The sequence below is a fragment of the Netta rufina genome (genome assembly GCF_964035555.1).
Source record: "Netta rufina genome assembly, chromosome: 3".
NCBI classification, from domain to species: Eukaryota; Metazoa; Chordata; class Aves; order Anseriformes; family Anatidae; genus Netta; species Netta rufina.
In genome coordinates, this window is record NC_140125.1 from 27,680,678 (window position 1) to 27,698,408 (window position 17,731).

Consider the following 17,731-nt stretch of genomic DNA (forward strand, 5'->3'; position numbering starts at 1 on the left):
GTTTTTGAAACTGCTGTTAACAACACCAAAAGAGGAATAATAAATAGTTCCAGAATAATGGAACAAAAAGAAAGAAGTGCATTAAGCAAACAGGTAAGTGTTCAGGGCCATTTGAACACATCTATCTTAATTTTATTCAGCATCTATTTCTTGGAGTTTCTAGTGAATGTAATACAATTTTTTTTTCTGCATTTTTCTCTGACAAGAAAAAAAAAAGCTTCTATTTTAGATATATTTTCCTTTTTCTAAAAGATATTAGTATACTAGAAACGGACAGTAACCTACAGTATAAATATTGCAGCTGCAGTACAAAAATAGCCTATGATGCTGTGATGTGGAAGCCTAAAATACAATACTTCATCAGTACTGTTTTCCATTTTTTATTTTATTTTAACTTGCATATTTTTGTAGACTGTGTTTTGGTTAGTATTAGAATCCTTTTGTTTCTTTGTTTATGAATTGCACTTGAACAAGCTTATGCTATTTTAGATGATATATTCAGATTGCAACAAATGTATCATGAATCAAACTGATATATCGGAAAAGCAAATAACGTTTTTTAATATATATATTTTTTTATTTGCAGTATTATTATTCAGTGAGAATATTTCCTGGCCAAGAACCTGCTAATGTCTGGGTAGGCTGGATTACCTCTGACTTTCATCAGTATGACACAAGCTTTGACTTGGAGAGAGTACGTACAGTCACAGTGACACTGGGAGATGAAAAGGGGAAGGTTCATGAGAGGTTAGTTACAATTTACCTAAAATGTTACATATTTCATAATTCACAAAGGCAACTAATAATTTATAAACTGCAAATCCATTCTATTTAATGTAGTTGAGTTGATTTAAAAAAAAAAAAAGTTATAGTAAGAAAGAGGACGGGCAGTGTGGTCCCTTTATAGTATTTTCTCTTATTGCTTGTAAACAGCTTGTAAAAAATGGTCTAATCTAATGAATAGACAGTGAGAAATAAAAGAATTGTTCAGCTTTTTCATGTAGTTTCAGTCATTCAGGCCATGTTCCTGTAACTATTGATTTCTAAACAGGTACAAAGTAGAGTAAAATAGCTTGTATTATTTTTGGAACTTTTTTGGTTTTGAGCAGACATGAATTAGTGCAACAGCACCTCTCACCATTTCATGTGGTGATCCATGTCAGAAACTCTGTTATGCTTAACACTAAGCAGTTTAAAATAGTAACATGAAAAAAATTCATTTTCTCTCTCAGAACTTTAGAACAGATTTGAACTTGTAATATTTTGTCTTTTATTATTATTTTTTTTTTCCAATTCTGAAATCTAAGTTTCATTGAATTTTGGCAATGATTATGCTACTGTTTCCAGCCACAAGACCCTGTTGATTGCAGTTGTACAATGTTCTTTTAGGCCACTACATGAAGTTTGCACACTATCCATAAATATATTTGTCTTTTGACATTCAGTATAAAGCGCAGCAACTGCTATATGGTGTGCGCAGGAGAGAGCATGAGCCCTGGACAAGGACGTAATAATAATGGTCTGGAGATTGGTTGCTTAATTGATGCTGCCAGTGGCCTGCTGACCTTCACAGCTAATGGCAAGGAACTGGGCACGTACTATCAGGTGAGTATTCTTTGATGATGCCTTCCAGTGGGAAGGAGGAAAACTGAGTCCTTGGATTGCGTTTTATTAGAAAGTTTGTTACAAGATTGGAAGAAAAAGTAATTGTCACTGCTAAAATAGTAATTTCCCTCTCCTATTTGTATTTTCTGAAGTGTTATTCAGAGGCTTGCACTTACTAGCTTTCTATACAGAGATTTTTTTTTTTAATTTTTTTAAATGTAACACTGTTTTGCTGTCTTAGGTGATTAAATATTTTTGCTTCTTTTATGTAGGTTGAACCTAGTACGAAGTTATTTCCTGCTGTATTTGCTCAAGCTACAAGCCCCAATGTTTTCCAATTTGAATTGGGTAGAATAAAGGTAAATTATGGTTGTGTTTTATGCAGGTTTAGGACTATGTTGTGTCAGATATATATATATATATATATGCATTTGCTAATTTTTGCACACAATGTGTTATTGGTATTGGACCATTTTCCTTATTCCAAGTGTTTGCACTATTGCTATTTCTATTATTAATTTATGTATTTAAAATACAGTACATTGGATGAAAAGTGCTGTAACGGATTAGCATTGACAGAGGATATTACAAGTCCCATTGAAGTTTCTGAATCTCATCCTTCATGATGAAAAGAAATCACAAGTCAGCAAGGCAAATCTCTCTGCAGATTAGGTTAGGGTCTTAAAAGAGTTTTGAGATCCACTTAACCATGAACTCAATAAAACTGAACTGTAATTGCTTTCTGTGCTTTGGAAATATGGATGACATACAAATCAAAAGAGGTAAAAGAAGAGACAGGTTCAGGTCTCTGATCCAAGAACATACATTGCTTTCAAGTTTCTGTTTCAAATTTAGCTTTTTTTCCACAAAAAAGTGGAAAATACTCTCTTGCTGCTAATCTGCCAATATCGTTACCAGCTGATTGTACAAACTACTGAAAATTTTCTGTTGTACTGTGCTGTGTGTTGAATATAATTATTGAGAAATATATTGTATATTCCTTGGTTGGTAAAGATGTGGAAACTGATTGACTCTTCTGTTGGAATTCTCCAGAATGTAATGCCATTGTCTGCTGGATTATTCAAAAGTGAACACAAAAACCCAGTGTCTCAATGTCCTCCACGTCTCCATGTCCAGTTTCTGACTCATGTGCTTTGGAGCAGAGTGCCAAACCACTTCTTGAAGGTTGATGTTTCTCGGATCAGTGAACGTCAAGGCTGGATGATACAGTGCCTGAATCCTTTGCAGTTCATGGCCCTTCACATTCCTGAAGAAAACAGGTTAATGTTGTTTTTGTGTAAAAGTATATCAGGGCTAAATTGGGATTATATAATAAAACTTTTTTATAAGAGAAACCCAACTCCTTCTCTGTCCTGTTTTATCTCTGTATTTATAACACATGTAAATAAAGGCAATATGTTTTGGTTTAGCTAATACTAAAATTTAATCTAATTTTATTTTGCAGTGTTTAAAAATTTGCATCCTCTTATTTTGTTAACAACCTCTCCTAGTTTCTCTCCAAACTCTGTAACAGTACATGTAGGTTTTGAATTAAAAAAAAAAAGTAAAGTGTGTTTATAAATTATTAAAGATAATCTGCAAGGTAGGCAAAGATCTGTTTTTCTTTGATATTTTTAAAAACTTGTGACCAATTTAATTATTCCAGTACTTTCATTTTCCTAAATTTAAACAGTTGGAAAAATGTGTCTTTGAGATTTCCTTGTTACTTAAATGTCTCAGCATTTTGTCCAATGTTAAATCTGAAATTAAGATCACTTAAACGCTTGGAAAGAGTTCCAAACAAACAAAAAACCAAGCAACCCACCCAAATTAACCTTCTGCAGGTTAACTGGTTAGTCTGTTTCCATTTTGCTACCCCAATTCTAAAAACAATAAATGACAAATATCTCAACTTTTACTAGTTTAAAAACAATCATTTTCACTTATCCAAATTATTGTTTGTAGTATGAAGAGTTGTTCTTTTTTAAGTAATTTAGTTTGATCTTTCCCCGTTTAATGTAGATGAAGTTGAACTTCAGGAGCAACTTGAACATTTGTCTAATTAAACTGTGTTCTTGGTCCTTGATTCTTAGGTTAACAGTTTCTCACATGACAGTTGAGAAGAGGAAAAAGTCCATCCCTAGAAATGATATTGTGCCAATGTTATCCTTAGGAAGAATTTTGAATTCCTTCTCTTAAGCAAGTTTTCGCACTGATAAACAATTTACTTTATTTATTTTTTTTTCTTTCTCTGCAGAACGATTGATATTTTAGAGCTGACGGAACAAGAAGAACTGCTGAAATTTCACTACCATACCCTCCGATTATATTCAGCTGTTTGTGCTTTGGGGAACAACCGAGTGGCCCATGCTATGTGTAGCCATGTGGATGAATCTCAGCTCCTATATGCTATTGAGAATAAATATATGCCAGGATTATTACGTGCAGGATATTATGACTTACTTATTGACATCCATCTCAATACTTATGCAACTGCCAGGTTAATGATGAATAATGAATTTATTGTTCCAATGACAGATGAGACCAAGAGTATTACCTTGTTTCCTGATGAAAACAAAAAACATGGCCTTCCTGGTATAGGACTTAGCACTTCCTTGAGACCAAGAATGCAGTTTTCCTCGCCAAGTTTTGTAAGCATTAGCAGTGAATGCTTTCAGTTCAGTCCTGAATTCCCTCTTGAAATCCTAAAAGCCAAAACAATAGAGATGCTAACTGAAGCTGTTCAGGAGGGCAGCCTCCATGTCAGGGATCCAGTTGGAGGTTCTACAGAATTTCTGTTTGTCCCTCTCATCAAGCTCTTTTACACTCTCCTAATTATGGGAATCTTCCACAATGGGGATCTGAAACACATCTTGCAGTTGATTGAGCCCAGGGTTTTCAAAGAAGCTGTGAGCCAGGAGGATGAAAGTGATTTCTCAGAGAAGGAGCTGAGTTCGGAGGAGCTCAAGTCAGAAGGAGAGGAAGAAACCAGAGGGGAGCAGGTGCCAAAGGAAGGACTGCTTCAGATGAAACTTCCTGAACCTGTTAAACTACAGGTAACAATATTGCTGTGTTAGTGGTTGTTCCCATTTATTTGTTCCCATTTGATCCCTTTTTCTTCACCTGGTAATTTCCCTGTCAAGGAATACAGAGGTCTGATGGTGGTTTAATAGCGAAGTAATTTCCTTGGAGGAAACAACAAGATGTAGTGTATTTCTGATGACATAAACTTGTTCATGATGATCAAACAGCCGTTTCATGAAATAGAATCACTTTCTCAATGAAATTTTTTCATGTTTGTGGATCCAGACAGAAAAGAAATTCCATAGAAGCAATGAATAAATCCATTGTCTCATAATTTTTATTGGAGTCTTATATGTCCAGGGCACATAAATATCTTGCAGAGAGATTCCTGGTGTAGGATGTATTGCCAATCACTTCAGATGTAGTAAATGAAAACTGCAATGAATGAAAACTGTGGTATATGAACAAAAATGAAAATGACTAAACTAAAGATTTCATTCAGTTTGTTTGGCAGTGACTGCTTCTGTAAGGAATCTATCCTTATTTGCATTAATATACAGAGGAGTCTTCTTGGCTAGCCTACTCTTCATACTTCTGTGTTGCTCGTTCCTCAGATGTGTCATCTACTCCAGTACCTGTGTGATTGCCAGGTACGACACCGGATAGAAGCCATTGTGGCATTTTCAGATGATTTTGTGGCCAAGCTTCAAGAGAATCAGCGCTTCCGGTACAATGAGGTGATGCAGGCCTTGAACATGTCTGCTGCCTTGACAGCTAGAAAAACAAAGGAATTTCGATCACCACCTCAGGAGCAGGTAGGTACAGCTTACAATGGACCATTTTGTTTTGCTTGATGTGTGGCAGAGTTCTTTTGATTTCAAGATTTTTCCTTTAGAAATCAGTGTTATTTGTCTTTCCTATGTGTTCTCTCTTTTAAGATTAACATGCTGCTGAACTTTAAGGATGATAAAAATGATTGTCCTTGTCCTGAAGAAATTCGGGACCAGCTCTTGGATTTCCACGAAGATCTAATGACACACTGTGGTAAGTCCTGTTACTGAATATTTTTACTTAAATTACATTAGCATTAGAAGCTGTCTTTCTAAATAATTTTAGGGAAATAAAAAGCAGCTAAATAGTCTAGAGATTACACTGTCAACTGTAAATACTTTCAAATAAAAATATGCAGCTTGCAGTAAAAAAGTGTTGTTTTTTTTTTTTTTTTTTTTTTTCCTTAAGTCTGTTTAGAACCCTGCCTAAGTTTGACAGTTGCATTTTGTTCACCTCAGAAAAAAGCATAGCTGCATTTTCTTGATGTCTTTCTCACAGGCTCTTGTTAGGTCCCCCAGAAAGCTTCTGTTCTGCAGGCTAATAAGCCCAATTCCTTCTTCTCCTTAGAGAACAAGTGTTCCAGCCACTATCCATCTTGATGGGCCGTTGTTGGATGCCCTGCAGTTTTTCAAGTGTTTCTAGTATTGGGTAGCCCAAACCTACATGTACCATTCTGGATGTTGTCTCATGAATGCTGAGTACTGGTGAATAATCAATTCCCTTTGTTTCTGCAAATATAGGATACTTTTAGCTCTCCTTGCTGCTAGAGCGCACTGCTGACTGATGCTAAGCTTTTTGTCCAACTTGACACTCAGAGTTCTTTTGCAAATCTTTTTAACAACTTCATACCCAACTGTTACTGTCACATTTAGTATTTTTCCTTTCTGAACGTCGTGAGTTTTCTGCCAGCTTATTCCTGTAGACCGCTGAGCTTCTTGCCCTGGAATGTGTTTTCTGCTCCATCCCAATTTGGTATCATTCACAAACTTCATAAAGGTGCATTAAGATGCTTCAAATTAAGTATCTTTATTTTAAATGAAAAAAGGAGAAAAAAACGGAAAATTCCAAGAAAACTGTTAGTTGACAAAAAACTTAGATGAATTAAAGAATTTAGGAATAACATTGGAAGGGAGAGGAGGCTTCATCTATCTGTTGATTTTTTCCATATTTGTTTAGTCTTGAAGCATCATTCTACTCTTTTTGACTTACTTGGTCTAGTTTTGTCACCGTTTCTTTTCTTTTCTATATGGAGAATTAGTAATTTGCATAATATACAAGTAGAAAAATAATATTCAGAAGATACATTACAGTTGAGTAGAATTAATTAGTCTGTGTATTGAAAACATGGCCAAACTGGAAAACAGCTTTGCAGAAAAGGACGTGGAGATTCTGGTGGACAAGGTAAACACGAGTAGCAGTGAAGGCTCCTTGCAGCCAACAGGTGGGCTCCTCTGTATAAGAGATTCAGAGGCACACTGGAGCAGGTCCAGTGAGGGGCCACGAAGACGGTTAAATTTTTGGAGTATCTTTCACATAATGAGAAGAAGGGAGAGCTGGGGTTAATTAATGTAAGGAAAAGGCTCGTGGAGGAGATTGTATTAATGCATGTAATACCTATTGGGCAGGGGAAATACAGAAGACTGAGACAGACTTTTTGCAGTGGTATCCAGTGACAGCAGAAGAGAGAGCGGACATGAAATAAAATTCTGTGTAAACCGAAGTTATTATTATTATTTTTTTTTTTTACCTTTATTTTTTTACTGTAAGTGTAATGTGAACTCAGGAACAGGTTACCCAGAAAGGCTGTGGAACCTCCATCCTAGGAGATATTCAAGATCTGAATGAATGTGGTCCTGAGCAACCGCTCTAGTTGAACCTGCTTTGAGCAGGGAGACTAGAGCTTTCACATACTCAGTGTCAGCAAGACCTGTAAGGTTCTGTAAAGTCTCTCATGTTTTCTTTGAACTTTTAGAACTTGCTATAAAGTACATCACATGAAACAGTCACTGTATTATGAAGGTGGCTGATCTCTTCTGATGGTCATTACAAATTATTGTAATTTTAGTTCTTTCACTTCTATGTTATGTTTTACCTAAAAATGTTATATGCTTTGCTATTATCATTTGAGCTCTACTGTGTCAGTAGGCATTATATATATAGTTCTGGGCTTCATATGTCTGAAACAAGTCATGAAGTAATCAGCGTTAGCATGGAAACATCCATACTGAGAGATCTGAGCACAGGAATATATTTACCTACGTATTTTATGTATCATACTACACAATTTATACAGTAAGTTAATAGGATTACATGATCCTTTGTCTGCAGTTTCCTGCCTTGCACATGTACCTGATCTGCAATTGTCCCAGATTTCTGGTTAAGCATGCTACATATCAAGTTTTTTTTTTTTTTTTTTTTTTTTTTTTTTTTTTTTTAATGTAGAATAAAAAAGATAGAATAGAGCAGAACAATGTAGTTCGGTTTGTTTGTTCATACATGATGAAAAATAAGGCTGCAACTTGTTTAATTTTAGTCTTTTACTATTTAGTGTATATTATTGTTTTCAGGAATTGAGCTAGATGAAGATGGAACCTTGGATGGAAGCAGTGATTTAACCATTAGGGGTCGCCTCCTATACCTTATGGAAAAAGTTACGTATCTGAAGAAGAAGCAAGCTGAGAAGCCAGTTGATGATGATGCTAAGACATCCTGTAAGTAATATTAAATCACAGTATATTGTATCCTAATTCCGAATAACAACAACAAAAAAAAGCAGGGGACGAAGTTGTTTGTATATTCTCACCCCAAACTAGGTGGATTTTTAGTAAAACATCTGTACATTTTAAAGTTTATAGCTCTGACTTAAAACAAGCTCAGCTGGAATGACATTTTACGATAGGAAGATTTTTTGATAGATTTGCTTCTCCAGTGAATGTGGTGGAAAACTTCTACTGTCTTTTTCACAATTGATCCTTTTTTATAGTCATATTTTTTACAAAATGTTTCTTGCTTTTTGTGGCGTTATTGCAGACAATAATTGTAGCAAAGTCCTGATTGTGAGAATTTTCTCATAAAACCAGCTGCAGCAGCTTCAAATCAGTATTTGCATGAAGGTTGCTAGCTGAAAGAAGACTGCACAATTGGGTCCTAATTTGCAAGGAGAAAGACTTCCCACTCAACCTGAAATCCACGAGTGTGATTGTTGCTCTGTCATTTTTCTGAAACATTCTTCCTTTCCATCTTGATAAGAATCATTACTGGTGCCATCCAAGTTCTGTACTTGGGACCAAAAGATTATGGAATTTTACTTTTTTTACTTGTCAATTCTGTTTTATTTATTTATTTATGTTGCCTTTATTATGGTGGCACTTTCATATGCCTTAATTTCTGATGCTGCTACGCTACTAGCTGGAATGATTTTTTGGTTGAATATTTGGCTACCCTACTAGCAGGAACTAATTTTGGGACATATAATTCATATGTTCTGACTTTGGTAGAAACTTGGTTTCCTTCAATGACTACGCAGAATTCCTAGGGAGGCTGAACTTTTAACTTGGTTGCATAATGTAAGTGATTAACATTATGGGATGAGAAGGTGTTCGTCATGGCATATATAATGAGAAGACCAGTTAGCTGCCAGCTATTAGTGTTTGCTTAGTGTTAAGAAGTAATATTTTTGTCATAAAAATATGCTTTCTAGCATTGCAGATTTTAACTATTTCATTATCACAGAGATAATTAGAGGCTAGGTTTATACAGGATGTGGTGGTGAATCTTAGTTCTTTTTTTTTTTTTTTTTCTTGTAGTAAGCTTAGAGCTCTACAAAATCTATTTGTCTCTTTTCTGTCTTAGTAGAAAGACAGTATTATATGGAACTAGTTCTGTACTCAACAGAGGCAATAAGTGCCCACACAAGTCATTACAGTGATGACTAGACTGTTTGGGTTCTACATTGCAACTAAGATACAGCCAGACCCATGGGCAAATGGGGTATAGTATTGCATTTAGTGAAACAGGAGAAAACAGCCTGCTTATGTGATTCTTCACAAAGAACAAAGGAAACTTAATACCATGTCCCTTTTTGTTATTATTTGTTTCAGTCCTAGTACCTTGTGAAGTATCAGCCCAAACAAATTTCACCCTTTTACTTATTTTTTAAGTGTTTCTGTTCTAAAAAATGCCATGTGGTATGACAATGGAAATATATATATAGTGCAGTGTTTGGACAACAATAATGAAATACAGTGCTCCTTTTTATGTTTTCCCCTTACTCTGTATTACTACATTGTAGCAAAAAGCTTCTTTGTTAAATACTGTCTTTTCTTTAAACTCCTGTCCTTTCTTGGTCAGTATCTTTCTTTGAGTACTTTCACTTTTCTATGGTTTGAGTTTAGACTGAAATTACACCTAGTTTATTTCAAAATCGTGTTACACTCAAAACATAAATTTCTAATCTGAAAATATTTTTGATGTTTGCCCTGCATAAACCATTTTAACCCCAGAATATTTATCACGAAGTTTGTTGAACTTTAGCAGGAATTATCAAACTTCCTTTATTGTCTTCTTGACATGGATATAAATTGATTGATTAGCTAGGTGAATACTAAAGGCAGGATTTTCTAATGTATAACTACCAGGATATTTTGAGAGGGTCCCAGATTGATATGGCAAGGTCTTGCAAACCTCAGTTGAAGTTCCCTCAGGCAGGAAAAAGAACAGCATTCACTTGTCCTCATCAAATACTTTGCGTACAGTTAGTTCTTGAGTACTTTTTCTAAAGCATGGTTTCAAATCTTAACTGTCGTTACACATTTATTGTGTTTTAATGTACATAACTTTCCCAAATCCTTGCAATTGTTGCCAGTCAGAACATCAGATATAAGTTCAAATTATGCAAACACTGATTTCTCATTTATTTGATTGGAGTCTTCTCATTTATTTCTTTTGAAGGTCTTTGTTGTTTGGTAATTGAATAAATTGAATTATTCCATTTATTCCATTTATTATTCCATTTATTCCAATTCTTATTTCAAATTTTGTAATGTACAAAATGGAATATTACAGCTTAGACCCATAAATAAGTAATACAGCATTTATATATGCTACAGCGCATTTTTTCTCACTTCATAATATGTAAGAAAAACCCTGAGAGCTGAATTCCTGCAAAAATCTTAAAAATAATATGTAGTAATAAGTCCGTCTAGTTTGTGAGCATCTTCTATGTCTTCATAGTTTTTTATGATATTAGATATATTTCCTGTATTTTAATTTTAAATGTAGGCTTTTGGTTTTGAGATGTTTCTGCTTTTATTATACTGATTATATGTCTGATTATGTGTCTGATTATGCTTTGCTTTGACAGTCTGCTAAAGAAACACTAAAGAAAAAGTGCTTGAGAATTGATTTCATTACAATGCATGTTGCATAATGCATTCTGAGGAACTACTGGCAGAGATATGAGTAATTAATGGTAATTGTGTGATTTATGTATTTTCTTCACAGCTACTCTTCAACAGTTGATTTCAGACACAATGGTGCGCTGGGCCCAGGAATCAGTAATAGAAGACCCAGAGTTAGTCAGGGCCATGTTTGTACTGCTTCATCGCCAGTATGATGGTATTGGTGGCTTGGTTCGAGCCCTGCCAAAGACCTATACTATAAATAGCGTGTCTGTGGAAGACACAATCAATCTTCTGGCATCCCTCGGCCAAATACGTTCCTTGCTCAGTGTCAGGATGGGAAAAGAGGAAGAGAAACTTATGATTCGTGGATTAGGGTAAATAACATCTCTGAATGTGCAGATATTTTTTGTTATTTGTTGTATGGTTATCAAAATTGTGCATGAAGTTTGAATGTGAATAGTCTATATGGGTGTAAATGCAGACATTGGTACTAGTTGTATAGTATCTTCAGTTGTAAGCATTGTATGCATTTGTAGCATTATATGAACCTGTTTTGGAGAGTTGCAAGTGACATCTGTACGCTTTTCTTGTGAGAAAAGTTGTAAACATAGACCCAGAGTATCCCAAGTTGGGAGGGACCCACAACAATCATCAAGTCTGACTCCTGGCTACACACAGAACCACCCCAAAATCAAACCACATGCTGAGAGTGTTGTCAGAGTGTTGTCCAAATACTTGAAATCCAGCAGGCTCGAGGCTGTGACCACTTCCCTTGAGAGCCTATTCCAGTGCCCAATCACCCTCTCAGTGAAGAACCTTTTCCTAATATTCAACCTCCCCTAACACAGCTTCATGCTATAACCTCAGGTCCGTATGTAAAGTTAAAAGATACTACAAAAATATATTTTGTTACCATGTTTTAAATACTATTGCTGTAAAGATTTCTGTCAACGCTGCTGTCCATTTTTATATGAATACAGGAACTGGCAGCTGTTGACACATACAAACCCTTCTAGCTGTCAGCAAATGGAGTTTTATAAACATGTGTCTGCACATACGCCATCTTTCAGTTGCACTGAATGTAACCAGTACTCGTTGAACTATCAAGTAGTTCATCCAGTTTTACTTTCATTAATTATATGACTAGAATATAGCATAATAGAAGGTGCAGTTGGAGAAAATGGTGTAAAGAAATCATGATCAGCTCTAGAAGCAAAGAGGATTTTTTTTTTCAAAGGAATGTTATCATCTGAGAGATATCTGGTGAGATTAAACACCAGCTATGATGTTTTAGAAATCCCCAATCAACAATAGTGATGACAAGAGCTAGCGTTACATGAGGAATGCCAGGGATGCAGGAAGAGAAGCTTTTGTTGTGCAAAATATATTTTTCCTTTTTTTTTTTTTTTTTCCCACTTACTGAAAATTTAAAATATCCTAATAATGCGTATAAATAATTTTGCAATACCATTATGAACTACTTCATAGCTTGCCAGCAGGTTCAATAAATTTTTCATGGCTGTTATAATATTCAGTGTACTCACACTAAGGCTTTAGCGAAGGGGAAAGTCACCTGTCAACAGACAGAAAACAATGTTATTTCTATATTCACCTTCGTATTTTAAATTTGTGTTATGTTTCATTTAAGCTAAGACTAAAATGAGTGAGTAATTACTAAATTCTGGCATTGTTGTGCCTGGGGCAGGGGGTGGGGAACCAAGCTTAGAGTGTTTTTTATTTCATGTTCTGCTTTCTTTTTGTTAGCATTTTTTTTTCCGCATAATTTTATGCTACGAGTTAAAAGATAAGATTTTGTGAGTCAGGCTGATTTAATGGTAACAGTCTAGTGATACGTGAAAATCTGGTGTAAGGAAAAAAGAGGTATTTTCTGTTAAGCAAGTGTTCTTGCTGCCTGTTCTTGACACCCTTCTTGCTAGCTTCTATCATAGTCTTGTTTATCTTGTAGGTTCCCCAGCTGTGCCATTTGTGTCTTTTATAGACTAACCTGGGCTCCAGCACCTATTTAGAAATGCCAGTTTTTTTACTGTGGGTGGAAAGCATTCCTTTCTTACAGCTGAGAAATGGAAGATTCACTTGTTCCTGCTTAAAAACTCAGTTTCCTCAGAAATGCTGTTAAGAGTGTTTCTGGAAGTGTGACATTTCATAATGCACACATTTCATAAAGCAGTTACACAGAACACTGAAAGTGGATGTGCTTTCCCAAATAGCGTAGTATTGCTGGCCAGCCCCTGAGGTTGGTATTTTGACTTTCTGTACTTTGTTATTCCTATGAAAGAAAGCTGCTGGAGGCAAATAAGAATTTAGGATGACTTGGCAGAATGTCACCATTGAGGTCATTTTCTATAGCATGTGGTGATTGCAGGAAGGATTATGTGTCATGGGTAGCTTTTGGAGGCAGGGCACATCCTTTATCATCTTTGGTAGTTGGAGGCTTTGGGGAAAAGGAGCAATTAATCTTTCTGGGTTACTGGGTATCAGACACTGATATTGTCAGCTACATCAGATGTACTGTATACATTCTGTTGTACTACTTATTGTTGTAGATTTGTAGCTTATGCAATGATGAATTGGTCCTCTTCACATCTTTTATAAAGCTGAAGTTTCCCTAATTGCAGAAGGTTTACGTCATAAAAAACATACAGTGAAATTTGAACAGTTGACAACAGTATTTCCTGTAGTGACTTGCTAGCCCTTTACTCCCATGACTTGATTGTTTTCACATTTTTTCCTGGGTTGCAAGCGATTTCATGACTAGCTACAGTTGTTAGAAATGTAATTACTTTTTAAAATACACATTTTTATTGGACATATCACATCTGTATAAAATAGGACATTTTAATCCTCAGGAGTGGCTTTCAAGTATGCAAATCTAATCAGCTGAAATATGTAGAAGAGAGTGTCCTTCTGAGCTGTAACTCATGAACTAAAGTTAACATTTATGTAACTAAAGTTCCTGATGACAGTAGCTGGATCTATGTACTCACCTCTACAATAACTTTTTCTTGGTCTTGACAGCAGATGTCAAATATCACAAGGCTGAAAATATTTGGTAAAGAATGTTTTTTCAGAAAATATTGATTAGTTGAATTGAAATTTAACCTAATGCAGCAGTTTTTCTGACAAAAGCAAAATCAAATTTTTTAGATTTGGAATAAAGTTACAAGATCATCATACTCTGCTTAGTTATTGTCTTGTTAGGGCAATAACTTTAATATGGGAAAAGAAAGGTCAGGGTCTTCTGTGATGTCCATAAAAAAGGTAAAACAGCTATAATGGGTGGGGAAGGGGAGGGACAGGGAGGTTAAGCAGGGTGATATCAAGAGAGACTCAGCGTAGAGAAGGTCCCAATGTAATTCTTCACAACGTATGATGATCAATCACTTAGGTGGTAAAGAATTACACAGCAAATCAGCTTTGCAAATAAGATAATGGGTAAACTGGTCATAAAACTGTAATCAATTTTATTTATTTATTTATTGCTTTCCTTTAGAGACATCATGAATAACAAAGTATTTTACCAACATCCAAATCTCATGAGAGCTTTAGGCATGCATGAGACTGTCATGGAAGTGATGGTAAATGTGCTTGGTGGAGGAGAATCCAAGGTAAAGCAATTTACTGTAAGAAGACAGAAAAAATAAAATATAGCTTTTCAAAGCTTTGTCCTGTAAGGTGCTGAGCAGTCATTGGAGGTACAGAGACCACAACCATTTACTAATTTATGAATTTGATCAATTTTTTAGAAGAATCCATTTTTCCATTCCAGAAGAAGATAGAATTAGCATTATAATTCCAGATGCTATTAAGAAAAAAAAAAATCCAAATAACAGTTCGTATGCTTATTGGATTTTAAAGGGATTTTTAGGATTTTTTAGAAACAAAAACGGATGCAGTATCACACTGCAAATCTGAATATTTGCATTCATTCATGTTTGAATCTAGAATTTATGGGTGAACCCAGCTCGTTTTCAAGCTTATAATTTAATATGTGGAACTTAAGGAGCTATTTACTTGCTGAGAAAGCCCCGTTGAATTCAGAGTGAAACCTAACAGATACCGAGATACAATGAATACAATGTGTAAATATTAGTATGTTAAACAGCTGTTACAGATATTTTTTTTTTGCAAGTTTTAAGCCTGTTAAACCTGAGCTTTAGTTTGCTTTTATTTGCTTTTTAGGAAATCACTTTCCCCAAAATGGTGGCAAATTGCTGTCGTTTCCTATGTTATTTTTGCCGCATCAGCAGGCAGAATCAAAAAGCTATGTTTGATCATCTTAGCTATTTGTTGGAAAATAGCAGTGTTGGCCTTGGTAAGTAATGTATGTGGCTTATGAGACTCTAAACAAAAACCAAAGTCTTAAATTTTTCTGCATTTTTCCCTCTTTCTTTTCCCCCTAACCCCTACCCAGTTTTTTTCTGCATACCTCCATGTTCTTGTCTTGAAGTTTCTGCTTTACCCAGTGAAAAAAAAAATAAAATCATTAACTCTATTGCTAAGTCCAGACAAAATCATAACAGTAGCATTAAATTGAAGTAATTTAGTATACACTTTGTGGTGTATGCCTGTACATTAAGGGAGAATTTTTTTGTAGTTTATTTGTGAAACAGAATAAAATTGTGATTTTGATGCAGAGGTAGATACAGAGATAGATCAGTGTTGGCAGCCTTTTATTATGGCTTCTTTCTCACTGCTGAGACTTGCTCCACTGTTTTCTTCTGTAGACCATTCAGTATACAGAGCTCATTTGCTTGAATATATATGCCCAGATGCCCGGAGATGAACCTTTCTTAATTTTCTTAAAATGTTAGGTAGTCTGGTGTGTTACTATATATATATAGTAGTTTTATTTCAGAATATATATTTTATATAATCATCATAGTGGTTTATTATAATTATTATCAAAATGTCCTTATTAATGTACAGATATGGGACAGGAGCATAAACCAAAAATCATTTTGGAGAGAAACTGCCCAAGTAAAATGTATTTGGAGTGTTAGTATGAAAATCTTTGCTTTTTCAGATGCTATATTGACCGTCATTTTAAAAGAAATAAGCAACTCATGATCTAATCTTTTAAAATGAAAGTTATTTCCTATTTCAGTACATTTGATAAAATGCCATTCTTCTGGACATTAAAAAAATCCCCTTAACTGAAAGCAAATTTGTCTCAGTGAAGAATATTGTAAAGAATGAGATCTTAAAACAAGGTATGTGATGAGAATAGGAATGTGTTAGACAGGTTGTTTCTAGCCTAAACTTCTAAATTGTGTTTTGATTTCCTATTAAAGACAAATTTCATAGAGTTCATGATAATTATAAACTGAGTGGTAAAAATATTTTTATTAAATCATTAATTTAGTAAAACTAATAATTTTAAACAAATTTAAATAATTAAAATATCCAAATATTTTTATTATTGTACTTGCTATAAAATTGTTAGTTTTTATGAATTTATTATTGAAACTAAATTTTATTTTAACAGCTTCTCCTTCTATGAGAGGATCAACTCCTTTAGATGTTGCAGCAGCATCTGTGATGGATAACAATGAACTTGCACTAGCTTTAAGGGAGCCTGATTTGGAGAAGGTTTGTAGCTATTTTATCAAGCATATTTTTAATACACCATCTAGAAAGGGGGAAGATTTGTCTTGTTCAGGCTCACAAGAAGTAGAACGGAATAATGAAGATTCAAGATAAGAACTGCATGGGAATTTTAAACCCCAAAGTTTAGACTATCAGAATCTGATACACATATCTGATATATATGTAAGTATAATATAGCACAGTTACACTGCCGTACTTTTAATATGCAACTATATAAATAATCAAGTTATTATAAAAAATACATTAATCGCATCACCTTCACAAAGTTTACATACATCAACAAGAAGAGTTCTCCACACCAAAATCATGTCACAGCACAAACAAAGGTGGACAATTTACAAATGCTTCACCTGTCATCCCTTCACCACATTACATCAACACAAATTCTCCACAATTATTGCATTCTCATGCAGTGCCATTGGTTACTGTTTAATGTTTTCCTTTATGACTTGGATGATGGGATGGAGTGTGTTGTCAGTAAATTGTGTGGAACTGTCAGTGTGCTGGAGGGCACATCTTTGTGCCCTCCTGAACACATGTTCAAAGGAACTTGAAAAAGCTGGAGAAACAGCAGTAGAATCATACTCTAGCCTCACAAAATTCAGCAAGAGCAAATGCTAGATCTTGCAACTGGGATCTCTTGTACCAGTGCAGGTGAGTTTGATTTACCTAAAATTTGATTTGGTTATGTCAGGGATAATAGAATGTGGAAGCCAAATCCAAGACAATCCAAGACAATATAATGTGGAGGCTTCCCTTTGAAACTTCACTTCTCTTGTTTTTCATAGTAAGCATCTTTTTTTTTACTCTTATCTTGCTTGATAGGTGGTTCGCTACTTGGCTGGTTGTGGATTGCAGAGTTGCCCTTTGCTGATTTCTAAAGGCTATCCAGACATTGGATGGAATCCAGTTGAAGGAGAGCGATATTTGGATTTTCTTCGTTTTGCTGTATTCTGCAATGGTAGTGTAGAAGCTTCTCAGGTTTTTAACTTTCTCTAGTGTTTGAATAAATACCAGCATTAAATTGGACATTTAAAACACTGTTACAAGCAAACCTGATAGGATACCATAAATTTACAGAACAGTTAGCAGAAAGAGCAGAATTAAGCAATACACATAATAATTTAGATGCCTATTTCATACATCATATAGGCTCCTAGGAGCCTATGCCCTCTTTTTCCATCCATCTTTAATCATTGAAATGGCCACATCTCCTTTGAGATTCTACTTTTGGAGCAAAG

General features: G+C 34.9%; 1 protein-coding gene across 1 annotated transcript in view; it reads left to right on the top strand.

Annotated features, from left to right (window-relative positions):
- RYR2 (ryanodine receptor 2) overlaps positions 1-17,731 on the top strand; it is a gene marked incomplete at both ends in the record, with an annotated part of 408,872 nt that overhangs the window by 273,820 nt on the left and 117,321 nt on the right. Inside the window, 13 exons of the mRNA XM_084285045.1 lie at positions 587-747; positions 1,446-1,605; positions 1,878-1,964; positions 2,659-2,885; positions 3,863-4,661; positions 5,244-5,444; positions 5,568-5,673; positions 8,028-8,171; positions 10,963-11,236; positions 14,374-14,488; positions 15,063-15,195; positions 16,369-16,472; positions 17,316-17,451. Coding sequence (XP_084141171.1) covers positions 587-747; positions 1,446-1,605; positions 1,878-1,964; positions 2,659-2,885; positions 3,863-4,661; positions 5,244-5,444; positions 5,568-5,673; positions 8,028-8,171; positions 10,963-11,236; positions 14,374-14,488; positions 15,063-15,195; positions 16,369-16,472; positions 17,316-17,451 — 2,647 coding nt within the window. The remainder of the gene's footprint in view (positions 1-586; positions 748-1,445; positions 1,606-1,877; positions 1,965-2,658; positions 2,886-3,862; positions 4,662-5,243; positions 5,445-5,567; positions 5,674-8,027; positions 8,172-10,962; positions 11,237-14,373; positions 14,489-15,062; positions 15,196-16,368; positions 16,473-17,315; positions 17,452-17,731) is intronic.